The 15,911-nt window shown below is 42.5% G+C and overlaps 1 protein-coding gene across 1 annotated transcript in view; it reads left to right on the top strand.

Moving 5' to 3' along the window:
• Positions 1-1,670: 1,670 nt before the first annotated feature.
• The window catches only part of LOC126183243 (polyamine-transporting ATPase 13A3), a 187,666-nt gene continuing 173,425 nt past the window's right edge, over positions 1,671-15,911 (top strand). The window contains exons 1-2 of the mRNA XM_049925038.1: positions 1,671-1,855; positions 3,251-3,656. Of these exons, the coding sequence (XP_049780995.1) occupies positions 3,557-3,656 (100 nt within the window). The 5' untranslated portion in view covers positions 1,671-1,855; positions 3,251-3,556. The remainder of the gene's footprint in view (positions 1,856-3,250; positions 3,657-15,911) is intronic.

The raw sequence follows: 15,911 nt of genomic DNA, 5'->3' as shown, positions 1-15,911 counted from the left end.
ATAAAGTGCGTCAGCCTTTCTCAGATTAAAACGGAAGAGAATGCAAGTGTAATGAAACTAGCCAATGCTTTACTCAGCTATACTTTCAAGGTCGGTGCCCAAACACGTATCAGTATCAAAAAGGATACTAATTGGATATTAGCATTAGCACCCGCAGAAATTTATTTGTGTGTGTGGGGGGGGGGGGGGGAGGAGGGACTAGAATTGCCATTGTTAAAGAAATGATTTGCTCAATTTCAAGGCGTGTCTTGCTTCAAGAAATAAATTTTATTGGTGCAACAAAAAAACTTATTATCTTCCAGAGGATTGATGATCAGATTCCAGGGAGCGCTCAAGTCCCCCCCCCCCCCCCCTCCATTGTTCCCCCGTACGGACCCCCATGGGTAGAAGTAGCAGTATGGTATTGGTATTAGTAGCATAATTATCAATAGTAGTTGTTATTGATGTCATTAGTTCTGTGACCCACTAATATTAGTATCAGCTAGCGTAGCAGTAAAATCAAGGAAGTGGAAATGGTCATGGGACCTACTAATATATGTAGTAGTTGCTGTAATATTGATATAGGAGCCTAGTCGTTGGTTGATTTTTTTTGGGGGGGGAAGGGGGAGGCGAGGGGGCTAAACAGCGAGGACATCGGTTCCCATCGGGTTAGAGAAGGATGGGGAAGGACGTCTGCCGTGCCCTTTCAAAAGAACCACAGCGGCATTTGCCTGAAGCGATTTAGGGAAATCACGAAAATCCTGAATCAGGATGGCCTGACGCGGATTTCAACCGTTGCCCTCCCGAAAACAAGTGCAGTGTGTTAACCACTGCGCCATCTCGCTCGGTGAGTCTAGTTGTCGTTGTGACAACTATTGAAAATAGTGGCTATTTCCCAAGTGGTCTCTATTTAAGACACATTATATGTATGACCTAGTCACCAAGCGTATTTATATTTCCCTAAGGAATGTATTCTTTCGATACTGATACACTGTATGTGCAGATGTATACAATGCCTGATTATTTTTTTCTAACCCTGTGTATAGCGAGCTCTAGGCTGTTAAGCTTTAACAGCAACTACAAATATACCAACAGCTCAGTATTCTGCTTCATCTTCTTCCTATTTCACATATTTTCAGCACTAGTACTAAGTTCATTCTGCACGCAAGGCAAAACCGCTCCGATCTCTGATGCTGCGACGCATGTGCGGCAGTGAAATCTGACGGCAGCGCGTGGAAACACTGCTGGTGCTAGTTGTGCAGGCGCGTGTACGTGTGGCGCCAACAGCGATCGTATATTGATAAGTGCTTTCGTTAAAACGAAAGTGTTGCTGATTACAGTTCACTGCATCACGTCTCTATACAGTTATTTTGTTAACAAAGTGTCGTTTAAACGTTAACTGGTTGCAGTTACAAAATTATGGATGGTAAATCGCTACTAGATTTAAGTTTTACTATAGTTGCTTCAGGCTTTTGCCTGGCGTCAATTTACAAGAGATTGGTATAGTAGCAGAGCCAACAGCACACATAATGACAACAGATACCCACAGTCTAATATGTTATGCTGTGAGATTCCAATCCCGTGTGTGTGTCTGCAAAAAGAAGACAACAATGTGTCGCTCTCTGTCATTCAGCAGTGAAGTGATATCTCTGTACGCCATACTCTTTGCTTTGCAGACTAGGGAGCGAGAATTATTTCAACAGCTGTCCGTATTCGGTAGCAGTTGGGAGCGTGGTGCGGTTGTGGTTGCGGTTATGTGTTGTCAAAGTGTTAAGTGAATACAATGTGGATGCAGTTAGCAAATATATCTGTGAACGCTGTTGTTCGTATTGACGCCGTGCTATAAGTATGCAGTTCTAAAGAAAACAGGAAAACAGTAAGGAAGTTTAGCTGTATTGAATTACATACTAGCGATTGCTTGACCATTAGAAGAAATAAAGGACGGAGGGATGAAAAGTGATAGAATTTAAAATATTTCCGTGTACAGTCGGCTGCAGCATTCACACCAAAAAAATACGAGACCTGCATTGTACACCAAATATAACGAAAACCACTGAGGTTGAACATGTGCTCGGGCATCGAAACTTTTGTATTATGGCATTATTACAACTAGGAACACAGTCTGCTTCTGTTTGTGCTGATTGTTACCACTTTACGACGTATACGTGTTGTACGGCAATTGAGAAATATAATTTTCCGACCAAATTCGGTAACCGTGGTGTACACTGTCGCATTCTTTTGTGTAATACCGCACGTCTGCTATATTCCTTGTAACGCATAGTTTAGTAAAAACTGTTGGTGTATCATTAACCCGGTTCCATGTAGTGCCCCTAGGTGTTCTGTTAGAATCTTGCAATGTAAATATTTTCTGGGAAATACAGAATTCTATTTTTTGTCGCGTGTACTCAGTGAAACATGCCGTTCCTTGTGCGTGAGTAATTTAATAGAATTTTTTTTCCCCACCATGATATTACCGGTGTTGTGTAGAACATGCACGGATATATGTAACTAATGCATGACAACACATGCTGTTTTTTTCGTCACTGGCTTTTTACTGTGTTGGTGATAGTATCTGTATATTCAGGTTTTCACTATTCGGCAATATAAGGCATGGAAATTGAGGAGGGATATCCGTTCTTTATTGTTTTGTAACATGAAGTTCCATATTCAGCTGGACAGCAAAAATTATCTGACCCATTTCTTGTTAATCTATAATTTCTGAAGACTAATCTGTTAGGCCTACTTAGAAATTGATTGAAATTTTATAATGTTACTGTTATTCCCACCACGCGTTACAAATGCACCTGCAACCAGATGTAATTCTTTCACTTTGTATGTTTGCTTCTGAATATTAGACTGATATAACTTTTCATTTAGTGGTGCTATGTGTCAACTAAATCAGCACACTTTATGAACTGGTATTCTATGCATTTTTGTCCATTTCATAACAGCTGACCATGATTACTGTTACACCTGCATTTGTACCAAGACAAGGCTGAAATTTGTGTTCTTTCAGGGAAGAGTAATGCAAAAAATCCTTGCACACAGATACTCAAAGAAATAAGTGTTTATATTAATAGAACATTTTCTCTATAACAAATTTATATTTGTATTACTACCAATCTTGTTTACAAATTGTGTTGTAATCCCACATCTTGAAATTCATGTCACTCATAGTAGAAACAAATGACATAGCATGCTTAGAATGTTACAATTTTTAGTAACATTTATGTTTAAAATCATTTACATTGTGTTTTCTTTTTTTTTTCAGAGTACTCGGAATGTGTCGGATTTCATACATCTGTCATTTTAATGGGATGATTTCCTACAGTGAAAAGAAAAACTTGTATATTGGATGGAGGAAATCTGATCCTGGAGACTGACACCGGCATCTCTGATGAACTTACGTGAACAGCTGAACACTTTATTGATTCAGCGGATGTGATTTCAGTGATTTTACAGTGACAATTTTTTGACATAAAGTTTATTTCCTTAAGTTTTTTGCTTAAGGAGCTATATAATTTTTTTGTCGTGTGACAGTATTTTATATTGAGTGTATTGTTTATAAACTGTTAAAATGTCATCCGCTCCGAGCCACAAACATTTCTCACGGACCACTAACCATCGTGGCATTCGAGGAAGTGGTCTGCGTGAATTAAACACAGGGCTACTAGAAGGTTTGTTTTCTGTTCTTTGACATTAAAAATTTGTGATATGCATGAATGCTGCAAAATAATGAAACCATTTTGATAAGTCACCTAATCATAACTGTTGCATTTGAGTATAAAATTTGGGCCATCGTCAGAGAATCATAATGAATTTCAGGAATTATTGTTGGAAAACATCCAGTAACCTAACACATGATCAAACTAAATAGTTCCTGCAAGACTTATTGTAAATGCTATTCAGTGTATGTGTGCATCTTTTGTATTACTTAACTGTGTATACAGGGTGTTTAACAATACACGTTATACACTTCTAGAGCTTTTAGAGGGGACTTAGTAGATCAAGTATTACGTAGGGACCCGTGCCGGGAAACATCATCCAACGACACTGCAGGGTGTCAGTCATCGACACCGGCACATGTAAATGTATGTATATACAGGGTGATTCCTGATGACAGTACAAATTTTCTAGGATTATGGAGAAGGATAAATGTATCAATGTGAGGCTGTACTTGTTTCAAGTGTTTCAAAATTATAAATGAAAAGGTTCTGATATCATACCACTGACAGTGGAATATGTGTACAAGTAATGTTGTTGCTAAGACTGTACGGTAGACAACTTTCAGATGTGGTAGTATGGACAACAACTAGGAAAAAATGTGCAGCAAACATGCACTCTAAAATGTGTAGCTGCAAATGCGTAGCTGAGGAGCTATGAGAACTTGTTCATTTTCGCTACTGTGAAACACATCGCCTCTGTTGAACAAGTGCTCATAGCTCTTAAAGTATGCTTTTTAGAGCCCCTGTTTACTGGACATTTCTTCTTGTTTTCGTCCATATTACCACCTCTAAAAATTGCCTGCCCTACAATCTTAGCAACAACAGTACCAGTGCAAGTGTTCCCTGTGAGAGGTAGCACAACGGTTTTCACTTATAACTTAAGACCTGTTCTTTTCCAGACAGGGTTTCCTATATAATACTTGATATGCTAAGCCACCTCTACAATCTCTAGAAGTGTTTATCATGAAATGTGAAACACACTGTATGTACCCAGAACGAGATTTTCTCTCTGCAGCGGAGTGTGCGCTGATATGAAACTTCCTGGCAGATTAAAATTGTGTGCCGGACCTAGACTCGAACTCAGGACCTTTGCCTTTCGCGGGCAAGTGCTCTACCAACTGAGCTACCCAAGCACGACTCGTGCTCCGTCCTCACAGCTTTACTGGCAGAAGTAAAGCTTTGAGGACGGGGCTTGAGTTGTGCTTGGGTAGCTCATTCGGTAGAGCACTTGTCCGCGAAAGGCAAAGGTCCCGAGTTCGAGTCTCAGTACGGCACACAGTTTTAATCTGCCAGGAAGTTTCACACTGTATATACGTTCTTCCCTAGTTTTCTATTGTTATGAACCGGGACTCCATCTATGCAGTGACGCAGTGTAGTCAATCTGGATAGGAGCTATCTAGCATTATAAACTGAAGAGCCAAATAAGTTTGTACACCTGCTTAATATCGTGTAGAGCCTCCGCCAGCACGCAGAAGTGCCCCAACACAATGTGGCATGGACTCGTCTGATGTCTGAAGTAGTGCTGAAGAAAATTGACACCATGAATCCTGCAGGACTGTCCATAAATCCATAAGAGTATGAAGCCTGCAGGACTGTCCATAAATCCGTAAGAGTATGAGGGGATGGAGATCTCCTGTGAACAGCACATTGCAAGGCATCCCAAATATGCCTAGTAATGTTCATTTCGTGGGAGTCTGGTGGCCAGCGGAAGTGTTTAAACTCAGAAGAGTGTTCTGGGAGTGGCTCTGTAACAATTATGGACATGTGTGGTGTTGCACTGTTGTGCTATAATTGGCGAAGTCCTTCAGATTGCACAATGAACATGCAAGGATGCAGCTGATCAGACAGTATGCTTATGTACGTGTCAACTGTCAGTCATATGTATGCATATCAGGGGTCCCATATCACTCCAACTGCACATGCGCCACGCCATTACAGAACCTCTACCAGCTTGAACAGTCCCCTGCTGACATGCAGGGTGAAAGGATTCATGAGGTTGTCTCCATACGCTCAATACAATTTGAAGCAAGACTTGTCCGACCAGGCAACATGTTTCTAGTCATCAACAGTCCGATGTTGGTGTTGATGGGCCCAGGCGAGCTGTAAAGCTTTCTGTCATGCAGTCATCATGGGTACACGAGCAGACCTTCGGTTCCGAAAGCCCATTTTGATGTTTAGTTGAAGGGTTCACATGCTGAGACTTGGTGATAGCCCAGCATTTAAATCTGCAGCAATTTGTGGAAGGGTTGCACATCTGTCACATTGAACGTTTCTCTTCAGTCATTGTTGGTCCCAACATTGGCAGGTTCTTTTTCTGGCCACAGTGATGTTGGAGATTTGATGTTTTACTGGATTCCTGATATTCACAGTACACTCATGAAATGGTCGTATGGGAAAATCCCCACTTAATCACTACCTTGGCGATGCTGTGTCCCATCGCTTGTCCGCCGACTATAACAATACATTCAAATTCATTTAAATCTTGATCACCTGCCATTGTAGCAGCAGTAACCAATGTAAAAATTGTGCCATACATTTGTTGTCTTATATAGGCGTTGCCGACCACAGTGCCGTATTCTTCCTGTTTGCATATCTTTGTATTTGAATACTCGTGCCTCTGTTTCAGCTGCTAGCAGTATTATGAACCACATTTGCCAAGAACTAATCAATGTTCTCCTCATGTAATAATCTAAAATATTTCTATTGCATTTGGGCTGCTCAAGTCAGTTTTTGGAAAAATGTGCAAAACTGCTTCACAAGACTGCCTTCCACCTGTATTATCTGCAATGAATCCACAGTCATTCTAGTCTATACTCAGTAGGTCAGTGTTGCCTCCAATTAATACTGCATAATCTAGGTAATTCCACACTACTTGCTTTGAACGGTTCTAAAACTGTCACAGTGGAATCATGTGGCCGGTAAAAAACATCCACCAATTAAAGCTCACCTAGACCTGTTACTTTGGTCCAGGTAACTTCACAGTTACTCAGTTTTGACCTCAATTGACAAAATATTTTTGTCGATTGCAGTGAACTCTGCAGTTCGTACGGCATCAGATGTCTCTCCAATATACATTCCATGGCTCGCTAAATATTTTGGATCTTTCTACTTCATGTTTCAGTCAGCTTTCAGTTCCAAAAGTAATTTGAGTGCGATAACTTTTATTGTCGGCAGTAAATACAGGAACTTTGGTATTAATACTTTGACAATTCACTTTTAAAATTTTGATAGTAAAAATGTCTTTACTTCCTATGATTTTGCTCTCTGCGTACTGACTGGTAAAGTTCATCAGAGGACCTCAAACTACTGCCTAGCCTAAAAAGACCCCTCGTGCTCCTCACATCTATCTGTTATACAAATAGCTGCTTTGTGTAGGGTATCCCTGAACACCGCAATGCAGGTCCAAAAGTCTGTAGCCAAGAGCATCACAGAATCAACAGAGGGTTTGGTTGAGACCTCCCACTCAGTTCCAAACCATACCCCAATCAACACTGAGCGTGATACTGCAAATCACGAGCTATGACTGCACACCGTAGTCACCATTTCCACCCATCACCTGTAGGAACTGATGATCGCCTCACAAGCCAAACGACATTGTCATTGGTGCTGACATGAGCCACAACATGCAAGCAACTGAACCGTGCACTAGTCACAGGCAAGCCCACCCCCACACCTTGGATAAGGCCCTCCTGTGGACCTACTGAGCATACATTGGACATCTTTCTGCCGCTGGGTGCTGTTTCCATAAAAGGCTCAATAATGCACCTAACTTTGGAGCTCGTGATAATTGGCAATCCCCGTCCTTATACGCCTGTTCTCACCCTGCTGAAGGAGCATCCACTGTGAATGGGTGAAGAGACAGGCAGCCTCCGCGTTGACTCTCCCCCTCAAGTCATGCGAGCGCCTTACAACCCATCATTCACCATGTGGTGAAGGCTGACCCCTACATTGGGCAGTGTGCCTCGGCATTTGGACAAAATAAGTGACTCCAGAGGGGTCCCAATCTGTACACCACGTTCTTCGCTGCCACTATGCTCTGAGGCAGCAGCCTGAAGATGGCTGACCATGGCAAGAAGTGTCTTCATCTGTTCATGAGCTGCCCCTGCATCCCCACACATCATAACCATCCTAGTATTACTAACTTAGAAATTGACTGTGAAAATGCATGGGAGAAGCTAAATATGTAATTCGCTACTCTCCTGGTATGTCACCAAAAGGCAGCTGGAGCTTTGTGGTGCTAGGATTAATGTCTACATATGTATTTTGCAAGCCACCGTAGAGTGTGGCAGAGGAGACATTGGTTGTCACGTGTTGTTTAGCACTTCCAGTGTTACATTTGTGTGCTCATTATGAGTGATGTACTATGTTCTGTTTAAATTGTCTAATTGCGTACCTGGCCAGATATGCCATCAATATATAATCATTGTGATGATGTAGCTCTTTTGTCTGTGTTTGCTTTAACAATAACATGTTTTGAGTGGGATCCACCTTAAACAAACTTGTTATTTATCAGTCGGTGATGCAGGGCCATACTAGCTGATGGGAACAGGGTGGTGTTTTGGCAGAGTGTTGTAATTATATTAGAATTTTAAAAGTCTCTCACCAGGTCTTATAGTTCTTTCATTTATAGAGCAACTTAACTTAGTTTTCAGTTCTTTAGTCTCTTTTCCCCCTTTAATGTAATTTGTGTATGTACAACACTTGAATGTGAAACTGCCATGTAATGTTCATCAGCAAATCTAGTTCAAGGAGATAATATGGTATTTTAATCTTTGCTTTATGATCTCGCCTATTGGTGCCAGTGCAATGAAATGTCTGAATGGAGGATTTTGATTCACTGGTGCATTTTGCTTAGAAACCAAACTGCTTGCTTGGTCACAAATCTTATATGTTCTGCAGTATTTACATTTAAACTGTTCTACATTTATGACACTGGATTCTTTCTTAATGAGGGTGGGGCTCAAATTTCATACTAACCCTCTTCATATTTGCACGAGGTGATTTGCCCAAATTATGCAGGGTAGAAACCACAGTGATTCCTGTAAGACATCTACAGATTTTTTTTTTTATTTTTTCCTCCATCCTTGTCCTATTTTAGCTAGTGCTGCTGCTTATCAATAGCATGTTGAACATTCTTAACAAAGGCTCATCTTGGAAGAGGATGGTATTCCACTTATATACAGGAATTTTTATGTTGGCATGTCATCTGTAAGTACTTACTCTTATTCCGAATGGTGACCACGACATACATTACAGGTCACCGAGCATATCGAACTCTGCACATAGTACTTGCTGATAGCACATTTCCGAAGGTTGTAGCAAGTGCAAACAGTAATTGGAATTGCCTCATAGTCCTACCCCTTAGGGCACATAACCACAAGTTCTGTTCACCACATATCATATCCCTTGGCTGTCCTTAAGTATATTTCTGCTGCTTGTCAAACCTGCCATTAGAAATTGTTGCCACAATCAATTCATAATAGAATAACTAACATTTGACCACATGGCCACACCTGCCTTCATTTGGCCAGCCACTGATCTGCCAGTAGTTGTCCTGCTGCAGGTATTTGCAAGGCATTCGTGTGCCAACAACACTCAGCTAATTTATAGGAACCAGAGTAAATTCAGTTCATGAAGAGGTATTAAGCTTTTTTGCTAATAATTAATTTACAGATGTATTTTTTGTACCTAATACACATGGCACTACTATATCGGTTGCTAAATATCTTAATTTTATTATTTTCATGTAAGTACAGCTACAGTTTCACAGACAAAATTATAATTCATTTAAAGTGTTAGTGAAGTTTAATTTTCAGTTGTTTGTTTCAAATTCTGTTACTTCTCATTGCATTGCTATGAAAACAAAATTGCTGACTTGGTCTGACTGAGCACATCACCTTGACAATGAAAAACAACTTATTTCTACATGTAAATTTACTGAAAGTGGAAAAACTGGAAAACAGTGTTAGAAATGTGAAGTTATAACGCAAACGTGCCTTGAGGTTTCATAACCAGTAGTCCTTTCATTGGAAGCTACATGTAGACAATGGCTGTTGTGAGTAAAGGAAACATAAAACAAACAAATTACTAAAAAGTTAAATCAAAGTAGCTGCTGAGACAAAAGCGGGGTCCACTTGAAACATTCAGATTGTTTGGAGCTGAGAGGGAGAATCCAAATAATTCAAGTGATGCAAGAAGTTATTATGCTGCCACTGTTTTCTTCAGGTGCAGTTACTTGTTACCATTGTAAATCTTATTGAACATTTAATTTTCACCAAATTTTTAGGGTGGTCACGTCATTATGAAACAGAAGTTGTATGGGCACTGTCAGACGATGTGATTTATACATTGATGACTTTCACTTTAGCAAGTGAGGTGGTGCAGTGGTTAGCACACAAGGCTTGCATTTGGGAGGGTGACAGTTCAAACCTGTGTCCAGCCATCCTGATTCAGGTTTTCCGTGATTTCCGTAAATCACGTCAGGCACCTGCTGGGATGGTTCCTTTGAAAGGGCACGGCAGATTTCCTTCATCATCCTTCCCTAATCCGATGGGACTGATTACCTCACTGTTTGGTCCCAACCCTTGCATAAAATGTTTGGGCATACAGTGATATGATCGTTGCTCCAACCAAAAGATATTCCAGTGCCTTAACTATATCTCTTGGTGGCGCATTCTTCGGTGTGAGGGGTGGAGGGGAGTTTTTTTTTTAAGATATAAAGTATGTTGTAGAAGTGTTGTTTTATGAGTTTCGTAACTTCTGTGATAGTGTAGTGATGCTACAGTATTTGAGCAGGAGGACATTGAGGGGGCACATAGTTGCAACCAAAAAAATTCTGGCCAGTACACAACTTAGGATAATTACAGCCTTTTCCTTAGAAGTGCCCCAAAGGAGCTCACGGTTCTTTTGTGAGTTAATGTTTGACGCCCACAGGGCCATGAGCTATTGCATCCCATTTTTCTTTCCTGGCTGGCATTTTCTTCCTCGTGTACCTCTCTCTACTTACTCATTCCTTTGTTGCTGCCCCCCCTCCCCCTCCTTCCCCTTTCTCAGTGTTCTTACTTATGTTGACCTGGCTATCCAACTGGTTTCCTATATTCCTTGCAGTAGTGTTCCCTTTGCCTTTTCTTTTTCATCCTTTGTTTTTGGTATTTTTGGTCCCCCTTTGGGGTTGAACCTCCACTTCTTGATTTTTCTCTCTGTAGTGTGAGCCATTTGGGGAAGAACACACTCCCTAGCATCTCCCCACTTCCTTCCCCGCCATAGTTCTCTCCCCCCCCCCCCCCCCCAATCTGCCCTGCTTGGCCACCAGCACATGTAGCCAGTCTATGTGGCGGGGCTGTTTACGTACCCATTTGGCTGAGCCCCCTGACAACTCAGGCATTATGCTTATGATACCCGAGCTGTTGCCTCCCCATGTAGGCCTAAGAGTGGTCACTTGTCATTCTGGAGCACTGAAACTCCCGGCAATGGCCACCATGCTAGATGGCTCGTTCTGTGGCGTGGCGGTGCCCATGGGGGCAGCCACTAATTGGCTCTAAAAATGAAACACTTTCTTCACTACATCATATGTACTTGGATGGATGAGGGACACTTTCACTGCCACAAAGCCATTACTTTTTGCAGAAAATAGTGAAAACACATTTGACAAAGTGGAGTCTCTCTGCAAGATGCAGTCAGGTTCCCTGTTGATCAGAACTTCTCCTGCCACCCAATCTGCAGCCCTTCATGCTTTTCATCATCTTGGTAACATCCTGGTGTCCATTACACTTCACCAATCTTCGAATATTGTTCAGGGAGTAATTTTTCATGGGGGCCCCAGCCTTCAAACTGATTCACTCCAGAGCAATCTGGAAAGATGGGGCGTTCATTTTGTTTGGTGTCTGCAGAAAGGTCATAAAGACAGTAGCACCAATACTGGCACTTTTATTCTGGCTTTTTAGGGAGACTGCCTCCTGGAGAAAATCACATTTGTGTGTTATCAGTGTGATGTGAAGCCGTACACCTTGCCACCCATGAGGTGCTTTCTTTGCTTGCATTTCGGGCACGTCTTCGTGATGTATGGCTGACCCTCTACATCGTGAATGTAAGACACCCACTCCACGAGGGGAGCCCCTTTTTTTTCCACCGCCAGTGTGTGCTAATTGTCATGAGTGTCATTCTCGTCGCTCATTAGATTGCCCAGCTTTTAAGAAAGAAAATAAGATACAGGAGTATAGGTCCGTTAATTGTTTAACTTACTCTGAGGCTCATCAACAATATGACTGACTTCACCCTGTGTTGATGACTTCCACTTTTTCCTCTGTTATGTCCTTTCCCCTTCTTCATTAGCCCAGTCCCATCTCTCTGTTCTCTACCCTTACTTCCAGTTCCCATGCCCTCCCCTCCCCATACTGCTCACCTTCCCTGGCTGAAGAAGTGTCCCAATTATTCAGCACTCGCCAGTGATGAGGCTAGCTCCTGGGACCTGTCTTCCCTGCATTTTTAAGGCCTGCTACCACAACACAGGCGTGGGACACACAGTCTGTGCACTGCAAAGTTGCCCTGTCTTTTGGTTCCAGATCTTGCAGAAGCTCGCTCCCCTTCTGTGCCCTGCCTGTCCCTTGATAGTTACCGGCCAAGCAGCCTGAGCAGTGTCCCCTGCAAATTGCTAGAACAGATGGTGGCTCATCAGCTCAATTGGGTCCTTGAATCTCGGGACCTTTCATCTCCTTATCAGTTTAGATTTCACGAGGAACAGTCTCCAGTCATGTACTTAGATTGGAAACTGCAGTTAAACAGACCTTTTCTCAGTGCTGCCATCTAGTTGCAGTTTTATTCAATCTTCGTAAGGCCCACAACACAGCTTGGTGCCATCACATCCTCCTTACACTCCATGAGTGCGGTCTTACGGGACCCCTCCAGATTTTTTATTTGCCAGTTCCTGTCTCACCAGTCATTAAGAGTCCATTCACACTGTTCTCAGCTCTTTGCAGACCCAGGAGAATTGTGTTCCACAGGGCATCATATTAAGTGTCCTCTTTCTAATCACTATTAGTGGACCTATGGCCTCTGCCAGACCGTTGGTCACCCATACTCTATATGTGGATGAGTTCTGTATTTAGTCTATCTTCCATTCAGTGGCCTCTGCGGAATGACAGTAGCAGGGTGCCATCCAGTGTGCTTCCACAAGGACACACTTGCATGATTTTAAATTCTCTTCCTGTAAGTAGAGAGTGGTGCATTTCTGTTGCCGTACTATGATCCATCCTTATCCAGAGGTCTACTTCGACATGCAACACCTGAAAGTGGTCCCCCAGTTTCGTTTCTAGGCTCTTCTTTTTGTCAACAAGCTTACTTGGTTGCCCCATATCTGTCATCTGAAGATTAGTTGTTTTCGTTAACTCAATGTCCTTCGCTTGTTGCCCACAGCTCTTGGGGTGCAGATCGTTCAACCTTTCTCTGCCTTTACTGGGCACTAGTTCTGCCTTGTCTGTACAAGGGTTATCAAGTTTATTGATTGGACCTGGTTCACCATCATGATATCCGTTTAGCCACCGGTGCATTTCACACTAGTCTTGTCGATAGCAGTCTGGTTGACACTGGGACCCTCCCCTTTTGATTCAGCAGTCTCAGCTCATGGTTTCCTATGAAATATCTGCTCTTCCCCTGCGAAAATGCGGATTTGGTCCATTGCCCACCCGCTGTCTGCCCTCAGGTGTGTTTACCAGTTAGGCTCCACATTGCTTCTCTCTGCCGTGACTGCCATCTCACCTTCTTGTCTTCTTCCCCATGTTCTCTCCTGCCACCCCCCTCCATCCCCCACCGCCCCCTTGATTAGTTCCTTTGCCCGCGATTCAGATGGATCTCTTCCGGCGTCCCAAAGCCTTTGTAGACTCCAGTGGTGTTCCATTGTTTGTTACAAAGGCACTTAGGGGAGTTTTCAGAATGCCATTGTTTTTTATGCTGATGGCTCTAAATCTGCTAATCATGTGGAATATGCATTCATGTCTTCTGTTGGCATGGAACACCATCTCATGGCTGTCATGTGTGGGGTATTTACTGTGAAACTGATGGCCATATATCAGGTCCTCTGCTTTCTTAAATGGTCGTCCCTCACCAGAGTTGTGTTACGTACAAACTTAATGAGTGGCCTTCAGGCTAGCACCCTGAGTCTTTCCCGCCATCCCTTGGTCTCTGCCATGTTTGGTTGATTTCCTGTGGATTCCTGGTCATGTAGGTTGTGAACTTGATCATCTGTCCACTCTTGGAAGGCAGGGGGATTTGCAGCCTTACAGCAAATCTGTTTTTGCTCAGTTGTAGACCAACTCTTGGGAGGCAACCACCCTCCCATCTTATAAACTTCATGCTACAAGGTCAAGTCCCACCATGTGGCATTCTTCCTTCTGCCTCTCGTGTTGAGGATCTGCTGTCGTCTGCCGTCTTTGTATTGGCCGTACTAGATTGACCAATGGTTTCTTATTCCTCAGTGAGGCCGCCCCCCTTCCAACCTCTTTTGTAGTTGCGAGATTCCCCTCACAGTGATCCGTATTTTGCTGGACTGCTGCTGCCTTTTGGCCCTTCTCACTAAATATTCTCTCCCACCTTCCTTGGCTTGGGTGTTAGCATGGTAAAGTCTGTCCTCGGTTTTCATCATGAAAGTGGTTTGTCGTATTAGGTTTAAGCTCTGGTATTTGAGTCCCTTAGTTAATGTAGGTGTTGGTTATGGAGGACTTGACCTTGCCTCCACACCGCCCAGGTTCTCCCTGCCTTTTCTGTACATTTTGTCTCGTCTGTTGTGCAGTTTTGTTTCCCTTTTCTTACCCTAGTATTGTCCTCATAGTATCGTGATAATGGTATGTTGTGCATTTCAGGATGGATCAGTCGTAGTGCTGGTGCCCCACTGCGTGTAGCATTTCTGGGGCACTCCTCTTCTCACTGTTTTCACCCACTGGCGTACTATTCTTTCCTCTTTCTGCTGTCCTGATGTCCCTTTTCCATCTTCGTTTGCCCTTTATCCCTTCCTCCGACTTGATGACTGTGCTGTTTGTGTTGCTCTTCCCTTGCTTTCTGCAATCTTTGATCATGGGACCGATTACTTCGCTGTTTGGTCCCCTATCCCCTATTCTGAACTGAGGGCCGTGTGTGATAAGCCCTTTTACATATTTCGATCGTTTTGCAACAGCTAAATCTTCAGGATGTATTTAATTTAAATCAATATACAGTGTGTTGAAGGAATTCGAAAGATGCAGGGAAACAATGATTTCCTGATCGAATTCAGCACCCACGACTTACAAGGGGAGGCCACGACGTACGAATGATATGGATTTACTGCAGACTTTGTACACTTTTAGTAGTCAATAGGCAGTGCAAGTAGTAAGGCATGTTACGTAGGAGGTTTCGAGTAAATCGCAAGAGTTTTACGCGTCAGTGATGTAATGGTGCATTGCGACTCGGAGCACGAGCTAGTGGCGTTCATGTGGTTGGCGTTAAAGCTCCGTAATCGGTGGATCGCCGGATCGAGTCCTGTTCATTTTTTATTTTATATTTTTCAACGCTAGTAATATTATTTAACACACATTACATTTGAAAGGTAATATGATGAAAAGACAGTGTCTGCATGAACTTTTATTGAATTTCCAATGTTATTTTGCTGATTGTATGTTATTATTACGACACACATTATCCGACTTTTATTTCTCTAGGCAAGTTAAACACTTGATCGAGCACCTTCAAACTACTTAACATTTGATTGCTTCTCGTGAAGATGCTGTTAAAATACATTCAATGCTACACGCCAATTTTCAGCGCCAGTATTAACAAAAAATGTTGCGTTGGACATGGTTTGCATCCAAATTTTCTGAAGAAAGTAGGTTTTCAAAATGTCAACGAGCTCTGTTTTCCCTTAGACACTCTGAAGATGCCTTGTGCAGCCGGGAAAATTGCATTCATTCGCTGTAGTAGATGCTGTTTTGTTTTTTCTGTGCCTGAATGAAAAAATCATCCTGCAGCTTGTAATGTCGAAAGCACATCGGGTGATTAATCGTACATAACACTCACATTCTGGCATATTGTAACTCATTGTATTATTGAGTACAGCTATTTTCACCCTTACTTGACTCGGGCCTTCCAGGCCTGTACCTTGTCCTTGAAATCTGTGCCTGCAGATCGAAGTGAACAGGTACAAAGCAGTTCTCGATACCGTACCAGATTGCAGGTATAAGGGAT

Source organism: Schistocerca cancellata, chromosome 4, assembly GCF_023864275.1.
Source record: "Schistocerca cancellata isolate TAMUIC-IGC-003103 chromosome 4, iqSchCanc2.1, whole genome shotgun sequence".
NCBI lineage: Eukaryota > Metazoa > Arthropoda > Insecta > Orthoptera > Acrididae > Schistocerca > Schistocerca cancellata.
This window is presented reverse-complemented; position numbering and strand designations above follow the sequence as displayed.